Below are 26,327 nucleotides of genomic sequence, written 5' to 3' on the forward strand. Positions count from 1 at the left end.
CCATTGTTTGCTGATGTGCCAGACCACAAAAATTTTGTTGGTTTGTATTGCAATGGCCCCTAGAACCCTAGAAGGCGAACATCCTGAAATATCTGCAACTCAAGTAGGACTGCTCTCATCTCCAAGAAATTGATATGTGAATTGGTCTCATGGGGGGGGCACATGCCTTGGACCATCTTTCCCAAGAAATGCCCCCACCCCAGCTGGGAGGTGTCTGTGGTCACTGTGGCTACTTGTGGAGACAGAAAGAAATGGCAACGTATGTAAATGTTATCCAACTGGATCCATTAGCTAACATGTTTTTGCATACTACAGTAAATCTGACTGGGAAGGATAGAGGCATTGAAGAAAACACATACAGAAATGTGACAATGGGACTAATACTCTAGATGCGGCCATGGAACTGAAGGACAAGTCTGGCAGAAGGAGTAAGATGAGAAAGAATTTGATGAACATGGGACTTAACTGTGCATATACGATGAGGAGGTAGCGAAGCAATCTCACTTATTGTGTTTAGATGAGCACCAATGCACTCCAGGCTCTGTACTGGTAGCGGTTTGGATTTGGAAATGCATGCCTAGTAATTGGCAAATTTGGAGGAAACAGTCCCTGAACTGTTCTAGGAGATGCCTGGTTGGGGTGGTGAGCAGCCAGTTGTCTAAATATAGAAACACTTGGAATCCTTGCAGGCTCAGGTGAGCTGCGACCTCTGCCATACACTTGGTAAACACCCTGGGGCTGTGGTGAGTCCAAAGAGCAGGGCTCTGAACCGATAGTGACTGGCTCCCAACTGAAAGCACAAGTGTCTTTGGCAGCATCTGCTTATTTTGATGTGATAATATACATCCTGAAGATCAACTGAGCATGTCTAATTATCCTTGTGTAAAAGAGTTAGAATGGATTGAACTGTGACCATTTGGAACTTTGATTTCCTCACATATTGGTTCAGATTGCATTGCTTAGATCCAAAATTGATTTCGGGTCCCCTGTCTCTTTTGGCGCTAAAAAGAACTTCAAGTAAGTTCCAAATCTTCTGTGGTGTGTTGGGACCTCCTGGATGACTCTTTTGTCCAGCAGCTTCTGAATTTCTTGGGCTACAGCTTTTCCCTGACTGTGTGGAACACCAGAAAGCTTTCTTCTTTTGGAAGTAGGCATTTGGGAAAATGGTTTAAAGTAACCTCTGGATGTTATTTTTAGCACGCAAGAATCTTTTGTTATAGCAACCCAGGCATCTGGGTGCAAGGAGAAGGTCCCCCGACTGCCTCCAAAGGTGAGCAGTTGGGCTGCCCTTCAGGAGCGCTGAAAGGGTCTATCTGGAAAGGAATCTCATGAATCCTGATTTTGCAGGCCTCCTCTGCCATGAGGATGGTGTCTTCCATTTGAACTCTCTCCTCTGCCTCTGAAGAAGTTCTCTCCGCAAGAAACCTGGAAAGATCCCTGGGATTTATGAAACCACATTTTCGTGCTTCCTCTTTGATTCCTTGAAAAGGATTGTTGAGGGACAGAAAAGCAAATCACTATGGCAGACCGAGTTTTTCCTTCCTGTTCACTGTGGGAAAGCGTTTCTTTCACAGAAGGGGCAAACAAGGATATTCCATCAAAAACAGCATTGACGAAAGAAGACTTGAAAAGCTCCATAAAATCGCATAACTGCATCAAGGCATGTCTCCTTATGGCAATGCCTGAACCGGCGCTCCATAAGGCACCTTCTGCTGCATGAGAAATCAACCACATGGACACACTGGAAATAGATAAGGGTGGCCAGCTGCAAGGATGATCTTTCATAATCCTCTGTAGACATGGACTCCAAGACAGACTTTGCGAGTTTCTTGGTCAAATCCCTCGGCAGTCTTGTAAAGTGCACCAAGTAGTTCAGGGAACTCAAGGCAAAGGTCGCTGAAGCAAATACATGCTTTCCAAACCTTTCCAATGCCCTGGACTCTCTGGTAGGGGTAAAGGCAATATTGTGTTAGAAAATGAACCAAATGGGGCTAACAATGAGGAAGGTGCACGTAGTAAAATGAAAGAGAATATCAGTAACAGCAGACCTAACAATGCGAACAAGGAGTCTACATTAAATAAAAAAACTTTGGGTAATAATCATAGTAATGCCAGTAAAAGTACGGTTTTAACTCGCAGTAGGACTTGGGGTCGAACTCGTCAGAGGACGAAATTTAATGGATACTAGTGACTGCTTTAATGTAATAAATTTATCTAAGCATACATTTAGTGATAATGAAATTAATTTGCTGAAACATGGTTTGAATTTTGTACCCTGTAACAGGGCTAGCTATAGTAGAACAATTGTAGACATTAAGAAATACACAAGAAAGCTTAATTTGACATACTTATTGCATGAGTTACCACCTACTAACAGTGGTTTTATTAAACCATCTTGTTATACTCCAAAACTACATCACACAATTAAAGTTTTTGAAGAACTTTGTATTGCTGATATTGGCAAACTGTTTAATACTAAAAAATATTTTAAGGATAATCTTACCAGGCTTGAAAGGAAAGCATTGGAAGAACTTAGAAGCTTAACAGGACAGTATAGATTCATGAAAAGCGATAATTGCTCAAATATTGTTATTATGGAACAGGAGACCTATCATGCAAATATGTTAAACATTTTGGAAAATTTAAATGAATACAAAGAAGTGACATTAGCAGATATTTACAAAGCCTTTCGGTTTATTAATTATCATCTTTATGAAGCATTAATGTCAGGAGACATTGGCATTGAATTATACAATTTTTGTGTGGTTGAATACCCTAAAATAGGGATTATTTTCGGAATACCTAAGACACATAAACAGTTGGTTAACCCTCCTTTTCGTCCCATTGTATCTGCACCTCATTCTATTACTGAGGGAATTTCCCTGGTGTTAGATGCTTTTTTGGGGCCATTATTAACTGATTGTCCATCTTATATTAAAGACTCCTGGCATTTCTTAGAAAAACTCAGGAATTTTCAAGAAAAAGATATTTTTGACTCCAAGAAACATATTATTTTTACCTTGGATGTTGTATCACTGTATACATGTATACCCCATGATGAAGGTATAGAAGCTGTACGTTGTTTTTTAACAAAGAAAAATACTTTTTCTAGTAGCGCAATATCAACTATTTGTAGTTTGTTGGAAATTGTCTTAGAAAATAATTTTTTCTTGTTTAAAAATCAATATTTCCAACAAATTAGAGGGGTAGCTATGGGTTCTCCAGCTGCCCCAGCTTATGCCAATACTGTGATGGCATGGTGGGAAGTTGAAAATATGCCTCTTCTAAGTAAAAAATTTAATATTGTATTCTGTTCCAGATTTATTGATGATTTAGTCTTTATAATGGAAGGTGATGATAATATAGTAGAAGCATTCTTCAGTGATATTAATTTATCATCTAATTATTTAAAATTTACTAAAGGTAATAGTGGTTTAAGTATCAACTTTTTAGATGTTTGTTTTTGGTGGGATGAGTATGACAAAAGATTTCATAGTAAAATTTTTAGAAAACAAACTTTTACTAATGGCTACTTGCACTACCAAAGTAATCACCCAAGACATGTCATTAAAAACATACCCAGAGGCCAATTTATCAGGGCCAGCCGGATGACTAGCAAATATGATGACCTATTACAGGAATTTGTTTTTATTGCCTCCCTTTTTTTAATAGGGGATATGAGGAGAATTTAGTGGCAGATAGTGGAAATGAAATTCTTGATAAACATCTTACACACTATCCAGCTATTTTGAACAATTCAGATACGGATACTGTTAACTTTAATTTCAATTTGAAGTTAAATACTGTTGATACTGGATTAATGTGTTCTTTGGCAATGAACACTGATACTAGTCGTATCAAAGCTGCCTTAGAATTAATTGGAGAATTATTCAAGGAAATCAAGATATAGTTGAAGTGGTTGGTAAAAAAATGAATTTTATTTTTCGCAATAATCACAATATTAAAAAATTACTTGAATATAATAATGTCTCCATTAACAATGTTAACACTGCCAAAAAGGGTATGTTTTGTTGCTATAATTGCAAAATCTGTAGATATATTTCGACAGGTCCTTTTATCTCTGTTATTACTGTAGATAAAACTTTGGAGGTTCCAGGATATATCACCTGCAACACGTCTGGCGTTGTTTACACTTCCCTATGCACTGCGTGTCCTGCGTTCTATGTGGGTATGACCACCAGGAGCTTGGGGACACGCATTAAAGAACACATATACAATATTAAGAAAAAAGATCATAATAATGCCTTGTTTAAACATTCCACCATTTGTTCAAATTTTAAAAAAATTGTATTTTCAGTTGTAGAGGTTTGTAAACAAGATTTGAGGGCTGGTGACTTCAAGAATTATCTTGAACAAAGGGAGACATTATGGCAGATTAAATTAACTGCAGACAAACCACCAGGTTTAAACGAAACAATAAATGTAAAATGTTTTTTAAAATATCGCAAGTTATGTATTGACAAACATTATGACTTGTCTTTCTTTTTAAATTGATTTTGCTTAGTACTTAACATAATAATTTTTAATTGATAATTGATTGTTATTAATTAATTTGAATGTGTATTTAAGGGTGTGTTTTTTTACTGTGGATGTATTCTGAGGAAGTCAGTTGATGAAAGCGGTGATTAAAGGTTTTTATACGCTATTTTTGTGGACTACATTGCCTTTTGCGGTCATCTCCTTCTGCCATTACTCCTATTTATTCTCTGGTAGGGGACTGAACAGAGGAACTTTGTTTGGCTAGCTCCTTCTTGGTGGTTGCCACCACAACCATTGCATCAACAGGGACTCCATTGCTCCAATGGGAATTATCTTTTATAGGAGTCAAAATTTTGTCTGGATGACATGGGTTTCGTTCAACAGAATCTGGTTTCTTCCATGCCCGGTGAGAGACTAGGTTGACAAGCTCATCGGCCAGGGAAGTCACGCAATACATAGCTGGGCCAGCACCAAAAGCCTCCAGAAATACTGACTCTTCAGAGAAAGATTATCTGAGAACCAACCACCTTTCTGCGTAAGGATCTCCAAAATGTCGCTAAATGAGAGGTCATCAGGTGGTGATCTAGAAGACCATTCCATTTGTCAAAGTCAAGATCTTCGGTGACAAATTCCAAGGGGGAATCTATGTGCCTCCTTTTTCATATTCTCTTTCGGTGAAACTCCTCGGTGGGATGCTCTAGGGAGGTGTCCGAAGAGAGAGGTGGTTCCTCTATGGGAACTGCCTGAATGCTAGTTGGTACTAGCTGTCCATGTGGAGTAGGTCTGATGGGATCAGAGCTCGGAACCATAGGGGAAAAGTGTAAGATTCAATGACATATGAGAGACTAGATCTCTTGAATGAGAGAACACTCTCTCCACAACCTCGAAGGCTGACAGGCCAGAAGAAGCCATGGCCAGCCACACCGGAGACAAGATTTCCAAAGCAGGCAAACCACGACTTTGTCTGGATCCATACCTCGAGGAGGAGGCTGGACCCAAGCTATCTAGCATCAAGGCTCAGAGGGACAAGGACAGATACCACATCATCAAAGTAGAATCCAGCCCCACAGATCCGATGTAGATGCTTCTACTTAGAGACTCATCCTGATCCGTGAGGACAGGAGCAGAACCGGTCAGGGAAACTTAAGGGGTCAAAGATGTAATTCTTTTCTGCTCTGATACCAGTACTATTGGAGCTCTCAGAAACTGGGGGCTAAAACCAAAGGACAGATAGGAGAAGGAGACGGCAGGAAGGTTCACGGATCTGATGGGTGATGCAGATGGTATAATCTCCATCTAGATTTGAGCTCTAAGGAACTTTATCATCATCCTATCCACTACATCTTCAGAAAGACTCTTGGAGGACCTGACAGATGAGGTGGTGAACTGAGGTCTGGAGTGTTTCCTTGGAGTTTGCATGAGAGGAAAATGGAGCAGAGGAGAAATCGGGTCGACAATAAACTTGGGAGAGCGACTTCTTGACATATAAAAAAAAGTAATAACAAAATACCCTTCATCAGATGTCTGATAAAGGGTAATTCACCCAAAAGCTCTTGCATTGAGTGTCTTAATAAATAACTGGCATTTTACAGCGTGGTGGTTCGAATTTTGTTATTACTTTCTTTACTTGGTCTGGTTGCTGAATTCGAACCTTTAGTGTTCTAGGTCCTATTTTGACTCTTTTGGACCTCTTGGCATATGAGAAGCACCAGAAGTTGGATCTAATGATTTTGCATCTGCAGGTTGAGCAGTAGAACTGCCTAAAACAACTATCAGATTCAAAGTTTTTCTTTTCGGATCCGATGAAGTAGGATCTCCATATTTTTTGTGAAAGCCGTGAGAACAACATCTTTGGAGACTTAGGTGGAGATAATTTTCTATGCTCCAAAGGATCCTTGGATGACTTGCGGGGGTTTGAGCCCTAGAGGAGAAAGAAGAGGAAGGAAGTAATAATCCTTTGAAGACTAACTTATTCCACCTGTCTGCCAACAGCCCTTGACTTAAACGGGGCACAAATGTTGCAGTTTGTACCCAGGTGTGCTGCTCGTAGACAAAAAAAAAAAAAAACACACTCCTTGTAGAAATCCGAACTCTGAATTTTATGCCCACAAGAAGTGAATTTTTTAAACTCTGTAGCATTCACAGCTATAGTACTTTAACAATAATGGGAAACAGAGAAGATAAGAAATTTTTATATATATATATATATATATATATATATATATATATATATATATATATATATATATACACACACAATCTCAAAATACTGAAATGTCGAATTTCAGTATTTTAAGACTGAATAGTGGAAAGCTCACATACCCAAAAACCCAAAACCGCAAATAGCACAATTGTGACAATTCACACACACACAAACCAGCACATAAGCACACACACACATACACCTACCTAACTACACTAAAACAAACATAACAACACACATAAACACAACATAACATACAAACACACCTACATATAGATATATAATATAGATATATAGATATAGATAGCTATATATAGATATAGATATATATGGGTCTACTCCAAATCGAAGGTGCAGAACACTGAACATCATATGGTCGAAAACCAGATGATCGACATTCTGCAACATCGAACGATCTAAAGGGAGATCACCATACAGTGTGGAACAGGAAATTTACCATTTCACTCATTGTAGTGCAATGTTGGAGTTGGTATATTTCAGTAGCAGGAGGTGTGCGGGTAAAGGGAGGCTTGCCCCCTGCAAAAACGTAAAAGACCATTTTTCATTTTACATTTTTATTTAATGCTCAGTGTTGCAGAACTTCGATCATCTGGTCTTCGACCATATGATATTCGATGTTCTGCAACTTCAATGATTTGAAGTAGACCCTTGGTAAACGACTACAGTAAAAGACTTTATCAAAAGACTACCAACAACGGCAGTAAAGAATACCCTGTCAATCTGGGTAAGAAAAGAGACAAAAAAGGAGCAATGAATAAATAAGAAAAAGGTACCAACAATGGTATGTAAGAAATTATCTTACTGAGTTAGAGTGGACTAATGATAAGAAAACCTGAAAACTAAGAGGGAGTAACTATTTAATTAAGTAGAAAGAAGGAACGAAATTAAGAAAGAGTTTTTTCTAAGAACACACTCTTACTACACACCCACAAAGGCTTAAAATACTCTCAGAGAGATGCTCCGCATTTGTGCAAAATGGCAGCAAACAAGATCTGAGGTAATGGAGCTGGACTGGGGTATTATGGTAGAGGGAGTAGCTAGAGAGTTGGATCTAAAGTCTGTAGAATGCAGCTAAGTTGGACCCGAGGTCAGATCCATAACCCCTACGATGAGGAAGAATGAAAAGGACATCAGATTGACAGATCCATGTGTGATGATGTCCAGTATTGCCAGTTATGCCAGGAGAAGTAGGGCAGTGGATGTGCAACATATGCCAGCATAGACAGCTAGCTGGTGTTTTGTAAAAATATATATGTTATTTGTATACAGCTAGCTGGTATTTTGTAAAAATATATATGTTATTTGTATATCAAACTGATTTCTACAGGTGCTTGTGTTGAAAATGTATTTGTAAAGTTGCATATGTTAAAAAAAAAATGTACCAACAGTGGGTCTTGCTGGATAGAAAAGAAATACACCTGTGTGTTAGACCGTATTGTAACTGTTGAAATGAATATACTGTAACAGAGGATACGGGAAGAGAAGAGGTTAATCTCAGTCCAGATAACTTTGGAAAATAGTATGAAACTAAATTACCTGGTTTAGGTCATAAAGATTGTATCTCACAGTTGTAATTGCAACCAGAGACAAAATGTCTGGGAAAACCAGGACTAGGAATCTTACTGTATTGTCCTTAGGGGTGAACTAATTGCTACCCTGGAAGATTGGAAGCTTTTGAAAGGGTTTTATAGCTTCCAGATGCTATAACACATCTCAGCAAAGCTCTATGTGTGTGTATGATAACACATAGGTGCTACATTCTAGTTTAGTTGCTAGTAAAGGGGGAATAGTGTGGGAACCAGAGTAAGATGACTAGGTGTATGTGACGTCATTGTGTAATCCAGCACTGAAATGATGTTTTAATACTAGATGAAACAGAAGTCTCAGAGAAGTCTGCTTTTGGAACTGACAAGACCACTCACACTCTTCATCTTGCCTTGCTTTAGTAAGTAACCAGGGAACAGTATTTTTTTAGATCAGTCAGGAAAATATAGTGACATTAGTTAAGCACTGTTTTTCTGTATCAGTGTGAATCTGTCTATATTATTTTTAATATTTCTTGTGACTGAAACTCTGGTGTTTACTGTAAATAGATATTGAGTATTTTCATGTTCTTTTATTATTTATTATTATTCATTGTGGCTGGTCTTTTAGAGAATATTTTAACCATTGCAACTACTTACATTTATTTGGCGACACTGTGGCCACTCCTGAAAGCTTTGTTGCATTGGTCAAGTACTACCATTTGTATTAGTATTAATTTTAATCAGTATAATTGGGCACCCTTGTAAGAGCCTTAGAATAGCTGGCTTTGGAGTGTTCTGGTGGCAGTACCTACAATCTGGGACAGCCTTTCCCAGGTGTGTGTGTGTGTGTGTGTGTGTGTGTGTGTGTGTGTGTGTGTGTGTGCGTCAGCAGCTTGGAGCAGGGACACACAGCACTGGTTTAACAGAGAGGGTGGTGGAGGACTTGACTTGGAACACTCAGCTGAGGTATCAACTCTACAGCTGTGCCAGTGGAGAGTCTTATTGGGGGCTGGATAGAGAAAGAGAAACCCAGCCCAAACTGAGTGTGTTTCCTGTGTGCTCTTAAGGGAAACTGTGCCTGGTGCAGAGAGCTGCATCAGAAAATACTGAATGCACCTATTTTTGTTCCAAGTGAACATCCTTCACCAGTGTCAGTTGTAAGGATTCAGGCTCTTTAATTACTGGCCCAGAGCAGGAACATCACCATGTTCTTATTTTCGTCCAATTCAACATGTGCTTTATCAGTTCCCAACCTGTCATCTAATACCAGAGTATTGGATCTGAAAGTTCTGACTCCTTCCCAACCCACAATTCCCTCCTCCTGGTTGATTTAACTCAGATCACATTTGCTGACTGACTTCCAAACATCTCTAATAACTGCAAGAATGAACAAATTGTGGAGTCTGCAACACTGTCCACTACAGAATGAAAAGTGGAACAGGAGACAGAGAAACTCCTGTCAAAGTCTGACTGCTCCCCAGAAGATGTAAAATGACTATTTGAAAAGAGAAAGGAGGGAGGGATGTTGAACTGGAGAAAAATAGGACAACACAGATTTATCATTATGGTTTGTTTGTGTCTTTCGGCTTTTCCCAGTTAGGGGTCGCCACAGCGGAATTCTGGTCCGCTAATGATTGGTAGTGGATTTTTACGTACCGGGTTACCAGCCCTGATGCACAACCTTCAACGAAGGCACGCCCCATTCATGTATGCCTCCACACAGAAGACGCTCTGAGAATCGAACGGGACAACGTCTTGCTATGAGGCGACAACGCTACTGCAGCACCACCACCGCAGTCTAGATCTATCATTATGGTGAGTGCATAAATTTTGTATCCAGTGTTGTCTGTTTTTGTCTGATTCAATGAGTGGGACAGATTTCCAAGCTGCCTAAAAAGGGCCTGAGTGGACTCAAAGATGGACATTCCTGAGAATGGCAGACCCAAAGGATGTGCAAGCTGTAAACTGCACATCCAATTTGTAATGAGATACAAAGGTATGAGCTGTTGACCAAGTTGCTGCTACACATATGTAAATGATAGGTACTCTTTTTGCAAATACTGTTGCAATTGTCATTGCACTGGTAGAATTAGCATTATTTTTATATTGTAAAGACAGCCCTCTTGCCTTACAAACAAAGAAAATGCAATCTGCCAGCCACGTAGAAAGCATGAAATGTGATACATGTTGTCCTAGTTTTGTCTTGGAAAAGGAGATAAAGAGCTGGCCTGACTTTTTAAAGTCTTTTATGTGATGTAAATAAAATCTGAGTTGCCACTAGACATCTAAAGTATGGAGAGTGTCTTCTCCCTTGTTTGCAAAGTATGGAAGGAATACAGGCAAATCAATTTGTTGATTCATTTCATTTCTGATGCCACCTTTGGAAGGAAGGAGGGATTTGTTCTCAGTAAAACTTTTATCTTTGTGGAAAATAAGGAAGGGTGGCTTGCATGAAAGTGCTTGCAGTTTCGAAACTCATCTTGCTGATGTAATACCAATTAGAAAAACAATCTTCCAAAAGAGAAATTTTAAATCTGCTAATGCTGCAGGTTCAAAGTGTTTTTGGGTCACTGATAGTAGTAAGAGTGTAATATCCCATCACGGAACTGGATCTCAAATAGGCAATCTCAATAAGAATGTTCCCTTGAGGAAAGCTTTGGTAACCTTAAGTGATATAACAGACAAATCATTAAGTCCTTTGTGAAAATTTGAGATGGCAGCCATCTGGACTTCTATAGTAGAAGAACTGCAACCGTGCATAAAAATTTCAGAAAGAAGTTCCAGTATCGCTGGTAGAGGATCTAAGCCCTTCGAGGACACCCAAATGGAAAATCTTTTCCATTTGCTTCTGTAAGTCTTTTTTTGGTGGATTCCTTCTGAGAAGTAGAAATTGTGTGGACTACAGGGGAAGAAAGCCTGGCATCTCTGGCTATTGTTAAAATTGGAGAAACCATGCAGTTAGTTTTAGAGACTGAAGAAACAGCAGAGGTATCCAGGATGGATGACTGAGTAGATCCAGTAGCTATTGTGGGTGTAGAGAAAGAGGCCAACAAAGGGGAGCCATACTTGCTAAGGCTAAATGGGGGCAATGTGGATTACTCTGGTCTTGCACCACATGACTTTCTGGATGAACTTCATGACAAGGGGAATAGGTGGAAAGTTGTAAAGGAGACCTGGAGGCCAAAAGTGGACTGGAGCATCTCTCAGTGACTGACCCTGTGGAGACAGGAGGCCGAAGTAACTGCTGCATTTGTTGCTCAGATAAGAAACAAACAGGCCACAGCAAGGTTGGTCCCAGCGACTGAAAATCTCCGTTACCACTGCTTGTCTGAGAGACCATTCGTGAGGTAATAGGACAGTCTTATTCAATCTCTCCGCAAATGTACTGGGCATCCCAAGAATGTATTTTGCCACTGGAAAGCAGTTTGAAGACATCACCCATTGCCAGGCTCACATGGCCTCTCTGCAAAATCTGCAAAGAGGGTATGAACGTGTTCCACCTTGCTTGTTGATGTACCAGAACAGTGATATGTTGTCTGTGTGAATGGAAGTCACACCCTTGGGTAAGAGGTCCTGAAAAGCCTGCTGCTCACATCTCTAAGAAACTGATGTGATGGTTGGCCTCTACTAATGGCCATGTCCCTTGAATTGTCTTCCTTTCAAAGTGACCCCCCTGAAGGGAGGCGTCCATGGTGACTGTGGCCCTGGGAGCAAGTGGGCAAAAGGGTCTGCCCTGAACCACTGACAAAGACATGATCCATTGAACTCATATGATCTCTGTATATTTCAGTAAGTTGTATTCTGGTATAAAGGGAGTGAACTTTCTCTGACCACTGAATTTCCAGTATCCAGTGAAGGACTCTCATGTGGTATGTCATTAATGGGACCAGTGTAATAGTAGAGGCCATCAGCCTTAAAAAACGGAGGACGAGTCTTTCCTACAATACGGACGCTGCATCACTTGATAAACTATAAGCTTTATTGACTGAACCGTTGCAAGGTGGATTTTTGCAATTTGTTGGACTGTGTCTATCTGGCACCCTATAAATTCTATGTTCTGTGGAGGAGACAGTTTGCTCTTCTTGTGATTGACTGATAGTCCCAATCTGTTTGCAAGAGTAAGAAGGAATGTTTGATTTTGTAATAGTAGATCTTTGGAGGTAGTACTTAGGAGCCGATCATCTAAATACGAAAGACATGGATCTCTTGCAGTCAGATATGAGCTGCTGCTACTACTGCCACAGCCTTGGTGAACATATAGGGGAGCGGTAGTGAGACTGAATGGCAGTGGCCTGAACTGGTAGTGATTGGCTCCAAGCTGGAAATGGAGAAATTGCCTGGACTGCCCCTGCATCTTGATATGACAGTGGTGTCCTGTAGAATAGTGCACCTTCAGTTGTCCTTCCTTAACAGAGGTAGAGTGGACTGTACAGTGACTATCTAGAACTTTGTCAGTTTGACATACAGATTTAGACTGCTGAGATACAGTACTGGTCTGAAATCCGCTGTCTTTTTTTAGAACTAAAAAGAACTTGGAATAGACTCCAGATCCTAACTCGTCTTGAGGGACCAGCTGGATGACTCCTTTGTTTAGCAACTTCAACACTTCTGTTGCTGCAGATTCCAACTGATCTGGTGGCGTATCAGAAATCTTACATTTTTTCTCTTGGGAAGACAAAAAGGTATGTTATAGCCTTTGGTGATTATCCTTAGCACCCATGAATCGGACATTATGGTTTTCCAGGCTAGATGGCATAAGGTTACCCCCCCCGACTACCTTCAGAGTGCAGTAGTCAAGCAATCATTAAGGGACGCTAGTAAGGCTTCTCAGTGAAGGACCTAAAGAAACCTTGCTTTTGGATCCACTTCTTCTTCTCGGGCACTGTCTGTCTGAAGTACCTCTGCTTTGGGGATGTCTATCTCCAGGAGTGTCCTGGTGAAAATCTTGGGATTTTTTTTAATCATATTTTTCTACCTCCCCTTTGATTCCTGGAAAAGAATACTTGAAGAGTAGAAAAATGGATTCCCATGACACACAAGGTCATACCATCCTGCTGACTCACTGCAAGCATTTCTTTTAACTTCGGTCCAAACAGGATGCAACCGTCATTGAGGCATTGATAAAGGATGCCTTGAAGATTTCTGTGAAGTCTCACAGCCACATTCAGTCATGGTGTTGTATTGTAATACCTGCACTGGCTGTCCTTGATGTACCATCAGCTGCATTTGACAGCAGCAACATGACCACATTTTAGGTAGACATTTGGGCATCCACCGTCTTTTGGACATCAATTGGCAAGCTACCTGAAAGAGTCTTGGAAAGCCCCTTGATCAAGTCTCTTTAGGAAAGTAGCAGGTGTGCTAGACAGTTCAGCACTTAGAGTATAAAGGTCGCTGATGCATACGTCCATTTCCCTAGTCTGAAAAACACTCTTGACTCCCTGTTAGGGGTACAGACACAGGAGTTTTACTCAGATACTTCCTTCTTTGTGGGTGCTGCTAGCACCATAACATCTACAGGGGTGGCCCTTTGATCAGTGTTTTCTATCTTTTGGGCAACCAAAATTTTGTCTTTTTTTTTCAGAATATGCTCTGCCACATTAGGTTCCTTCCAAGCCTCCTGAGTGTCAAACTCTGCTGAGTTTGACCTCTAGTACACTGGATTTCCCTGGAATGTAGGCTGCTACTAGAAAGCAGTTGGAGGAGATCACCCATTGCCACAGTTTCATAGCTTCTTGGCAGATGGGGTAAGACTGAGTTCCCCATTGTTTGCTGATGTGCCAGACCACAAAAATTTTGTTGGTTTGTATTGCAATGGCCCATCTCCATCATCTAAGCCTGTGTCTTAAGTGACGGACTCTGGAGACTAGTCTAAATGTTTCTGTTTGCATGTCCTTTTACACGAGACATATTTCAGGGATCTGAAGGAGGTATGTCAGTGTCGGACAGGGAGCTCGAACATCAAGCTGCCTCAAAGCTAGCTAGGTTCGTCTATCCCTGTTGACCCAAATGAGGAAAGAGGTACAAGATCCACTGGAAGTCAGATGGATCTGAACTTGGTGCACTTATCCATTTCCTTGGTCCAGCCAAAGCCCTTTCTACAACCTCAAAAGTTGACTCAGCTAATGGAACCAAGAAAAAACTATGCTTATTAGCAGACTCGGTAGGCTTCCAAAAGGGGTTGGCTCTAAGATGGACATCAGAGCCAAGCTGTCTACAGCTGAAGCACCAAAGGGGGAGGAACAACTCCAAAATCTTCACAGTCGACTCCATCAGAGCTCTGGCCCCGACACTCTGACTCAAGGACTCTTCCCGACCCGAAAACATTGGCAATGAGACAGTAAGGGAAAATGTTGCAGCCTAGGTTTCCAGGGCTACTGAATCAGCTGCCAGTGTGGCACAAAGATTCAGACCCATAAACATTGGTTCCAGAAATTGAGATGGTGTCAAAAAAAAATTGGATGGTGTCGAAGGGCCCATTCCCATCCCTCTCTTCAGGAATGGCACTGGGATGGCTCCCAGCTGAATTTATGTTCTCAGGACCCATAATCATTGGTTCCAGAAATGGAGATGGTGTCAGAAAAAGGTTGGATGATGTCGAAAGGTACACTCCCATTCCTTTCCTCAGGGATGGCACCGGGAGGGACCCAGCTGAATTTATGTACTCAAGAATTGCCTCATCATATGGCTAACATCCAGTGTGGTTTGACTTCTGGTGGAATGACCAAACAACAAAGCAGCAGCTACAGATGCTGGTCCCGATGGTAGTTTTTGCTGAAATACTGGTGAATGAAGTCTGGAGCTGACCAGCCCTGGAAAAAAGGTAGGTTTCGGGGAGGGAGTTCGGATCAGAGTTGGAGGTGGATTCGACTACCTCAACAACTTAGGTGCCAGATCCAGCTTCTGGATCTGGAGATCTTTTCTTTTATTTTTCTACCCACTTTTCCTGTCTGTTCTCATCTTGTTTGTATCTGGGTTTCTCTTTTGATCTAGCTCGCAATGTCTCTTTGCATTTCCTTCTCTCTCTCTTTCTCCCTCTTCTTATCCATAGATGGAGAAGTGGAAGGTACTTTGGCCAGGACATACTCGACCCTGTCTGAGGGGGAAGTAAACCTTTAAGAATAAGTTTCTTCCTTCTACCTTGAAGTGCTCTGGTATCAAAAGTAGCACAGATTCTACAACTATCCTGTAGATGAGAGGGACCTAGACAATAAACACTGAGGAAATGGAGGTCTTGGAGGGGTAACTTGTATCCACTGGCTGTACACTTCTTGAACCCAGTGGACTTGTCAGACAATATATATATATATATATATATATATATATATATATATATATAAAATCCACAAATAAATCCAGCACTCACGACATAAAAAAATCACAGTCAGCAGAGTTTGAACTGTTTAATAACCAAAACAGCCCATAAATACACAGTCCGGTGGCCGGTTTCGCTCGCAGCGTCTTCAGTGTGCGAATACTAGCTGCCAAGGACCCGGATTTTATAAAACACACACACACACACACACACACACACATTTATCTCTCTCTCTCTCTCACTATATATATATATATATATATATATATATATATATATATGTATATAGGTATATCTATATAAAGCACACTGAAAAAAGGGCACAGTATATCAACTACTTATCCTAGCTAAAGTATTAGTATCTATACAAGTATATATGTCAATACGTAAATATGAATCCTTCTAGAAATTTCTAACACAGCACACTTAGGAAAACTTGAAAAGGGTCTATCTAACTGACCTAAAAACTATCTATGCCTAATCCTAACACTATATAAAACTAACAACTATTCAAAAAGAAAGTAGAAAAGATTCCAGCCAAAATTTACTTTCACTTATCGTGAATCTGCTGGAGCTGTTAGAGGACACTTCTGGTCAAACAGGCATCAAACAAGATCTGTGGTAAATCAGTCAGTAGGAGGGAATTGTGAGTAGGGGAGGAATCAGAGGTCTCGGATCCAATACTCTGGCATAAAGAGCCAAGGTCGGATCCAACTGGATCTGATAACCCACAGACTGAACTGAGATGAAAATAGACAATGGATTCCTGGGTTTCTGCTTTCTTTTACTGACTGTGTGAACTCAAGAGAGAAATATAAATATGTAACAGGTTTGGGGGCAAAGACCCCAACATGGATAAGTACATGGAGCTTTATCTCTTGTAAAAAAAGCTATGTATATACATTTTACTTCCATTTGTCTTTTTTGCAGTGCCAATTCAGCCAACATCAAAAGGTCATAATAAAACTTGGAGAAATTAAACTAAGAGAAACCACATAAAGCACAGCAGAAGAGCTGAAGTTCTGATTTATCTTCTGAACTGGATACACTTTTAAGAGTTCTATAACAGTTTGTGAATGATGTAAACACTGACATTTGGCTTCCTCAAATAGGAAGTCTTCAAAAGTGTTTGGCAACTGAGGCAGCCTGGGAGTTTAAGGGAATCATCTCTTACCAATTCATTGAAGTTGTTCCTTTACATCCTGAACATTGGAAATTAATTACTATAATAAATCTAAACAAACTTGTATGCATACAAATACACACCTGTGATGTGCCTGTATGGATTCATGCCAATTTGTTGGACAACACTGAATGCCAAAAGTATGAAACGGTTTTGCTGAACACAGTGTTCAGAAAACCAAAAATAAAGCTTTTTTTTTTGGGGGGGGCAGTTCTCCATGCCCAATGAGGGGAGAAGCACCCCAATCTCCTCCATCTTATATATGCCAACTTCATGGTGCTTCACAGAGGAAAAAAAGCAAATTCAGTTTTGCTGTATCGGTGCTGTTATTTGATCTTCCATTGACTCACAATTGCTCCAGCATGGGTTAGACCATGTTGACAGTTGGTGCAAGGACAATGGTCTCAAATGAAATGTGAAAAAATGTAGCATACTTCATTTTGGCAAATGAAACATTTTCACATATCATACAGGTGACAACCTTTCAATCAGACACTGTTGTAAGGGATCTCTGCAGTTGCTGATAATTCCTTACCATTTTGCCATCATGTCTCTACAGTAGTTCAGAAAGCCTTCTATCTGACTCATTTAATTTCCAAGGGTATCTCCATTAGACCCAAATAAGTCTTAATTCCCTTTTATTCATATCTGGAATATAATGCAGAATTTGGCATGTATTTCTCTGAACATATCACTCAACTTGAAAGACCGCAGAGAATCAAACTAAAAATAACAGGGATATAAACTATCTTAGTTTAAAGAAAAGGCTGTCAGTCCTCTCTATGTACTCTGTCTCTGTGTCTTATAGACTTCTTCATGGGGATTTATGACCAGCCTTTCGAGCCACGAAAGATACAACACTCCCTGATCTCCTCTTCCTTCAGAGAACAAATGGGACCTCAAATATCCAGGAAATGGAACTAAACATTATTAAACAAATAAATAAGACACACACTGGCAGGACAGTCACATTTTAACATATCCCTCAACTCTGGCACAAACCTCCATTACATGTCAAGCAGAGTAGCACCCTTGCTGCCTTCAAGGTAAACTTAGACAACTGGCTGAGCAGTCTCAGGTACTCCCCCAGCCTATTTTGTCTTTCCATTCTAGAAGCTGGAGGGCACTTTTAAATAGTTATTTTGGCTTGGCTTGTAAAAGTCAGCAGATTGATAGCGGAGCACTTACCTACAAACCTATATGTATGTTTATAATCATAAAATTATGCATGCCGGTATCACAATAAGGGGAGGAAGGATTATAATAAAGAAACAAATATGTAGATGATCCAAAGACAGAATATTTGTGTAAGAATGAATATCATAACAGTACATGTTCAACTATTCACATAAAAGGGATAAAACCACAGGTAAATGTTAGCTTTGAAACAGTAACACAAACACCACCAAACTCCTCCTACTAATTAATCAGCACATCCTCTCTGAAAATCCCCTCTCAGACTACCATAAAAGCTTAATGAACCATTTTTCAAATTAGAAAAAAGAAGACCATGTACAAAGAAAACACACATAATGTGGCCTGACCTGTCCTACAATGCATGCAGTAAAAAAAACAAAAACAAAAAAGCCCCCAAACCCCCCCCCCCCCAGAAAAACAGAGGACCACCTAATCCCCCAGTCTCATCAATGCAGAAGCAGCAGTAGGGAGCATCTTCAGCATGGGGCAGAGATATTTTACCTCTTATATGAAGACGGTAACGTGTACCTACTCACTACCTACTCAAACTTAGCAAACATGGCCGTCTGTGCATGCAGAATTATGCAGCAAGTGTGGAGGACTGAGGAAAATCATGACTCCTCTAAGATATTCTTCCATTCCGTTACCACTGCCCAGAAGCACACAAGCCCAGTTCTAGAAAGGAGCATACATAAGGCCTACAAACAAACAGGGCAGCATCCAATGTTCATACTCCCAGAGGCAACCAAGAAAGTTCAACATCCACAGAAATCAAAAGTAGATCACATAAAAGCATAATTTGTTTTACAATCATGTATTGCTTTTAGTATATGCCTTTTATGGTTGATATTGTACATACTAATTAAGTACGGAATTGAAGAATAAAGAATAAGAATGAAGAATAAATGAAGACACATCTGCAATGCTATTATTTTACACAGAATATCTTTGGTTATCACTGTTAGTCCTTCATTCATTCATTCCCTAATATCTGCTTTACATTATTTAGTTGTTGCAGGGTACCTGGAGCCTATCCTTGCAAGCAATGGTCACATGACAGGTAATTACTTTTCAACTAGATGTCAGTGAATCACAGGACATGTGTGCACACAGACACAGAGAAACACACACATGCACTCATACATGTATCTCACATTTACTTACAAGCAATTTACATGGTCACCAAGTCAGCTACTGTCATGTTTTTACTAAGTAAGAAGAAACCACATTTCCAAGCAAAAACCTACATGGACATGGAAGAACTAAGAGCTGCATCACTATGTTAGCCAAAATAATTTACAACAAAGCAATATCAATGTGAGCTTCATGAGATTTTGGACCACAAAGCAATGAATCAAGAATAGTTATAATCAGATAAGCACCACTTACCTGGGTTAATGGCCTTTAGCATACGTTTCCACACAGTATACTGTAGAGGGAAGCTACATTCTTTTATGCACAATCCTTCAGTCATATTGTTTATGTGGAAATCCATATCACACCTACAAAAAAGTGCATATTTATTTTACAAAGCCCCCAAATACAGGTCATAAAAACATAAATATTAAAATATACTGCACCTTTCAAAAGTGTCTCCAATAGCCTGTATATAAAATAAACAAAAAAGAATGTGTTAAACATCAGTAACTTGCCCTACATAGTAGTGACTATATCTTTAGAATGGCAAAACAGATGCAAATATTTCCATGAAAAAAAGTGTAGGACATAATTTTATGTATAAAGTACTTTACAGCAAACTTTTATCAATAATAATCTAGCTTACCAATAGCTCTTTTAGAATATCATTTTACTCAACTACTCATACCCAAAAAGTGCCATTCTCCAAGCTAACAAAGTCAAATAACAGTCTTTTCAATTCACTGCTACTTTATTGAGACATTCTGCATGACTAACTGAAACACTTTTTTATGCTAAATGACAGTGCAATGTTCATTGTTCATGCTACCAAACTACTCTCCTCCAGGGTAAAACTCTTCCCTCAGTCTTCTTCTGATTGGTCTTTCTTTCAATATAAAAGAAGAATTTGGTAATTTACCTTGTGTCAGCCACCCAAAGTCTGCAATCTATATGCCTTCTTATTTTTTTTCTCTAAATGTTCATTCTGCCCCATACACTCCAACAGTTACTTTAATCTTAAACTCTTTCACTCCCAACAGACACTGTACATCCTTCTTTTGATTCTGTTCATCTCCTCCACATGCCAGTCACACTTTCCTAATCTACAGATGCTGAAGTCTAGACTTTATGATGCTGAATGCACATATGCAGTAATACAACACAACAGGTTTAATACTAACGCTGCAGTCACTGTCACAGAACAAAACATTATACACAAAGCACTTATTTTGGGCAAGATGAAAAACTAAAATTATATTTATTGCCATACAATAATTAAAAAAAAATAACGCCTAGCATTTTATCTGTATGTTTACAAATTAACATACCTTGCACTTGGTTACTGTCTGTGGATAATGCTGGATGTGTTAACCTAATAGATTCAGTCATTCTAAGAATTTAAGATTTAAACAATGCAGAATTCAATGGACATCGGGCAAATTTTCTTTTCTTACCATAAGAAGGTCTTTGTCTTGGGATCTCAATTTATCTTCAATTTCAAGAGTAAGTCTGTTTATCTCATAGTTCATCTCAGAAAGTTTTTTTAAGTTTTCGTTGAGTATATCTTTAATTCTCTTTTCCTCGTGTTCGAGTTTAGCAAGAAAAAAATGTTGCTGTTCATTTAAAAAATTATGCAACTGTTCAAATTCAGTAATAATCCTCTGTCTGACCGATGCTGCATTTTTCTGTTCAGGAAGAGAAGATTATTAATAATTATTAAGTAAAATTACTAAAAATATAGTATGTTTACATAATATGAATGAAAAACAAACTGAAAATATGACTCTGTACAAGTGAAGGTTCAAAATTAAATATATAAAAAACACTTGCAGGATGCTGCAATAAATTCCAAAAGCTGCCAGGTGGTAAATCCCAAAGAAACCTTTCTTTTATTGACACAAATACAGGCTTAAGCGCTTTCGACCATGAAAATGGCCTTCATCAGAAACACCCATAATCCCAATGGCAAACACTTAAATACACTTCAGCAACAAAAAATTACTATTCAATTAACCAATTAATGTATTTTATACAAATAACATAAATAAACTAAAAACACTACTATAAGACACTTACAAAACTGCAGTTCTGCTTGCACTTATTATATTTTGCTTTTCTATGTAAAACAATTTTATAATTCACCCCACTATTGAGACCAGGTTTGTTATATGCATTGAGCAGAATCTGCCATTTGAGCTCTTTGTATTCAAGCTCTACTTCTTTGTCTCCATTAAAATCAGGCGAAACATAGTCTATTACCAAAAACAAAAACTTTGAACACTTGGGACATTCTGATGTATGTTTAAACAATGCATTATTGTAATCTTTCTTTTTTATTCCATAACAATGTTCATAAATTCTCCTTCTCAGTGATCTATTGGTTTTTCCTATGTAGAAGGAATTACATGATAGGTACTTTGCCATGTATACCACAAATTCTGAACTGCATGTAAACCTACGTGGCACTATAATGTTTTTTTCATAGGTATTTACTTCTACATAAGGTCCCTCTGCTATACTGCTATAAATCTGCACTCTTTGCAGTCTAAACACTTATACATAGCCTCAACTCTATTATTACTGGGTGCATGTTTATGTTCTAGAATCTCTTTAAAATTCCTAGCCCTTTTGTTAATGTATATGAGTTCTTCTCCCACTATAGCCTTAATTGCTTTATTTGCTACTAAAATCCACAAATTATTATTAATAATTCCTTTGATGGCTTCACTGTCCACTGTGAAGATTAAGGGCATGGCCGCTTGCCAATTTTTATCCTGCTTTACCCTTTCTTCTCCTTCCCTTGTCTCTTTTCTTGCACCTTCCAATCCTAATAAGTTGTTAACTATCTTACTGGGATATCCCCCTGTGCTTGAACCTCTCATGTAATTCTCCCACAAATCTATCTATTTTGCTAGCATCACTTGCAAGTCTCTGTACCCTAATCAGCTGCCCCTTCACTACACTATGTTTGACGTACATAGGGTGCATGCTGGTGTAATGAAGTAAGCTATTGCTAGCCACATTCTTGTAACTTATAACTGTACTTAATGTCTGTTGCCCTTGTTCCTTAATGATGTCTAAATCTAAATAACTAATCCTAAAAAATTATATTCCAATGAAAATCTAAAAAAAACTTGTGCTGTTATTCATTTCTTTAACAAAATCCTTTAAATTGCCTTGTGTGCCCCTCTACACAAAAAACAAATCTTCAATAAATCTGTAATAACATAAAAGATTGTTGTACACTGCTATGTGGGGCAAGAGATTGGTCTCCCAATAAGCCATACCTAAATTGGCATAATTGAGTGAAATCCTTGCCCCCACAGCTACCCCCTTGTCTGTAAAAATAATTCATTTTCAAAGGTGAAAAAATTGTACGACAGAATGTGTTCGATGCTTTCCAAAATAAACTTACTTTCCCCTACTTCAAATTGCTGACTTTCAACTAACATAAAACCTACCCATTCCAAACCTTTTTCATGAGGGATGCAGGTGTACAAGGATTGCACATCTATTGTAACTAATATGTCATCTTTGTCTATCTCTAAATTTCTTATTTTGTCCAAAAAATATTTTGAGTCTCTAATAAATGACTTGGTTCCTTGTAACAACCTTAATAGGGCCCTGTCAACAAATTTAGATAGGGGCTCTAACTTGGATGCCCTGGCTGCAACAGTTAGTCTATATGGCGGATTCTGCTCATTTTTATGCACTTTGGGTATTCCAAAGAAATACCCACCCTTGGGTTTGTTGACCTGAAAAAAATTCAAACATAATCTCCGAAATAACCCCTTTGGCCAGTTAATCCACCAACCATGCATCAATATATTTATATGTTTACACAATACATAAAAATACTTGGATCTATGTGAAATTGTCTTTTTTAAAATTCATTTTTACTGCTCTAACCAACTAGCAATCTGTGCCTATGAATCTGTTTTATTTGAAATGAATTAATGGCAAATGGCATACAAATTTACTACAACAAGAATTTAACTATACACTACAATACAAGTAACACTCCACATGGAGGAGTGGACTGGTACTTGTCTGTCACTTCACCAGATAACTGCAGCTGGAGCCTTTAGTGGCAATTTACTGTGCCCATAAAATATGTTGCTGCAAACCCTCTCCTAATCTGCCCTCACTGTTTTAATACATTAAATCTATGGATCTTCTGTGGCTACTACTGCAACAGAGTGCTACAACTCAGTCCACACTTTCCTAGCCAAACATAAACATTGTGTCCAGTTCTGGGCCAAAAAGGAATAAAGCCCTTACTATGAACCAGACAACCCGAGTTTGAACAATGTCATGGGCATTGTAAGAGCTGGACAGGAGAAATGGAAGTGAGTAGTTGCCCCCAGCTAGCCTGTTGTAGGAGGTGGGAGAGATGGCTTCTAATTGGCTGATCATCACTATCCAAAACAGAGGCTTGCAAAGCACTAAACTGGTCAGAACTGGAGATGTGGAGTTGGCAAACCCAAGGCAATATCAAAAGTCCTCAACAGCAGGTGAGTGTGGAAGCATGCACATGGACAGGGAGAGTGCGTAACACCTTAATGCTGAAATCAGCCACCACAGCTGGGATTAGGGCTTCACTTAGAAACGCCCTTATTGCTGGGCTGCCATAAATGCACAAACCACCTCCACAACTTCACGGCTGACAGACTCTCTGGTCAGAACTTGGCACTTCCCAGTGGTGTGAAAACAAATGGACTCAAGACCCATAGCAGGAATTTTGATGATCAGCAGAAAAAGAGAGGAAAAAAAACAATGAAAAAAAGTCATTCAGCATGGTTCCACTGAAAGACGATATAGATTTATATTGGACATATTTCACAGATTTAGAGGTCAACCCCTTCCCTACATGTTTAAGTGACTAAGCTCATTTTTAAGTACCACAATATATTAACAACTACCAATCAGCGCAATGGCAGGCAGCATCAATTAAAACCCTACAAATACAAAAACAAATAGTAGTAATGTTCTGCTCTTATGATACAGCTTTACCATGAACTAAAATGCTTAAATGTTGATTCTAATGAACTCTACATTTTCCCTGGGCAGCAGTCTATGCATAAATAAATGTGGTTTACTAAATCTAAACACTATTCCACCATCTCCAAGGCTATTATGTGTAGCACTACTCTAAATTCTGGATCAGAAGCAGCTCACTGTTCTTGTTCCTAATCTAGAAGGTACAACTCTGACAACCCTTACACTTCCCTTCATTGCATGTGTTTTTCTCTCGCCCCCCCCGGAACAATGCGAGGCATTGCCAGCTATGCCAGGAGAAGTAGGGCAGTAGATGTGTAATATATGCCAGCACAGCTAGTTGGAATTTAGTAAAGAATTATATGTTATCTGAATATCAAACTGATTTGTACAGATGTTTGTGCTGAAAACGTATTTGTAAAGTTGCTTGTGTTAAAAATGCAACAAAGGAAGAAATATACATGTATTACTGCAACTGTTTAAATGTATATATTGTAACACAGGAAACTGGAAGAGAAGATGTTAATCACAGTCCAGGTGCAGCTAACTTTGAAAGATGTTCTGAAATTAAATTACCTGGCTTAGGCCATAACAATTGTATCTTACAGTTCTCAATGCAGCCAGAATCAAAACATCTGTACTAGGAAGCTTTCTATATTGTCTTTAGGGTGAACTAATTGCTTCCCTGGAAGGGTGGAGGTTTGAAATTGTTTTATGACTTCCAGACGCTGCAATAGATCAAGCCCTATGTGTGTGTGTATTACTGACACATATGTCCTAAATCCTGGCAGCTTCTAGCCAAGGATGTAGCATGGGAACCAGAAGTCAGATGACCAGATGTACATGATGTAATTCTGTAACCCATCACTAAAAATGTTTTAATACTAGGTGAGACTGAAGTCTCAGGGCACTGTTTTTGGAACCTGACATAGAAGGACTCCACACCTACTTCATCTTGCCTTGCTCTAGTAATTGCCCATTGATAATAATTCTTTAGATCAGTCAGCAAAAAATAGTGGGATCAATTAAGTATTGTTTTTCTGTAACTGTGTGAACCTGTCCACCTGTGTTATTTTTAATATTTTCTGTGCTTGAAACTCTGGTGATTATCATAAATAGACATTTAGTATTTTCATGTTCTTTTATTATTTATAATTAAATAAATTTAAACCTTCATTGTGGCTGGTCCTTTAGAAAATATTGTAACCTTTGACAGTACTCATATCTATTTGGTGACTCTGTGACCACTCCTGAAAGCATTACTGCATTGGTTCATAGGTTCATACAAGGCTATCTGCCCTAGAGCATTTATAAGCCTAGCCCGATGGTGTTTGGCTTACGCCACCCCTTGATTTGAGTATACTGTGCCCTTTTTAAAGTTTAGTTTACTGTGCCTCTGTCTAATAGTGACACGGAAGAAATCCCCAGGACAAACCTACGATCCCCCATCCACTCATCAAAATTCTTCTTGAAGAGAGTCAGTGAGGTGCTCTACCTAACATGAATTGGAATTCTATTCCAGAGCGAAGGGAGCCTCTGGGTTATGAATCTGTCCCTCCAGCATGTTCTATTTATTTCTGTGCTGAGGTTCAAGTCCCTCAAGCGCGTGGCTCTAAGGGATTTAGATTTACTGAGGTGGAGCATGTCCATTAATTCTGGGTTGGACATAGCTTTATATGTCAGGCATAGATCACCTCGAAGTAGGCGGTATGCAACTGAGTAGAGCTGGAGTTTTTTTAACCGAGCAGCATATGGCATCTGTTTGGGTCCCTTGATCCTCCTGGTGAGCTACTTTTGGGGTCTTTCTAATTGCTGCAGGTGTTGGGTAAGGTACATCCCAAAGGGGGCATTGTATTCTATGATGGGCCTGATGAGGGATGAATAAAGGGGCACCATTACCTCTCTTGATCTACATGTGAATCCTTTCATGATGGGGTGGGCTATGTAGAAGGTCTTTCTAACCATTTTGGCAATGTGGTTGTCAAAGGAGAGATTGCTATCAACTTGGGTCCCCAGATCCCCAATTACTTTCTCTGTACTTAATGGGTTACCACCTATGTGGTAATTTGTGGGCACATTGTTTTTGCCAAAGAGTATGACTATACACTTTTTGGCATTTAGCTTTAGACCATGGCTCTGGCACCAGTTATCCGTCTCTGCGAGACCTTTTTGAAGGATGTTTGTGTCAGCTGGAGAGTCGATTATGGCGCCCATTTTGAAGTCATCTGTGAACTTGGTGAGCCATAG

The 26,327-nt window shown here is 39.3% G+C and overlaps 1 protein-coding gene across 2 annotated transcripts in view; it reads right to left on the reverse strand.

The window, feature by feature from the left end:
* LOC122812149 (E3 ubiquitin-protein ligase TRIM39-like) overlaps window positions 1–26,327 on the reverse strand; it is a 180,188-nt gene that overhangs the window by 38,027 nt on the left and 115,834 nt on the right. For both annotated transcript variants that reach the window (XM_044084460.1, XM_044084461.1), the window contains exons 3-5: window positions 20,537–20,767; window positions 19,526–19,548; window positions 19,335–19,447 (exon numbers count right to left, since the gene is read on the reverse strand). In XM_044084460.1, the coding sequence (XP_043940395.1) occupies window positions 19,335–19,447; window positions 19,526–19,548; window positions 20,537–20,767 (367 nt within the window). The remainder of the gene's footprint in view (window positions 1–19,334; window positions 19,448–19,525; window positions 19,549–20,536; window positions 20,768–26,327) is intronic.

The sequence above is a fragment of the Protopterus annectens genome, chromosome 9.part0, assembly GCF_019279795.1.
Source record: "Protopterus annectens isolate FY-2018-M chromosome 9.part0, PAN1.0, whole genome shotgun sequence".
In the NCBI taxonomy this organism is placed as follows: domain Eukaryota; kingdom Metazoa; phylum Chordata; order Ceratodontiformes; family Protopteridae; genus Protopterus; species Protopterus annectens.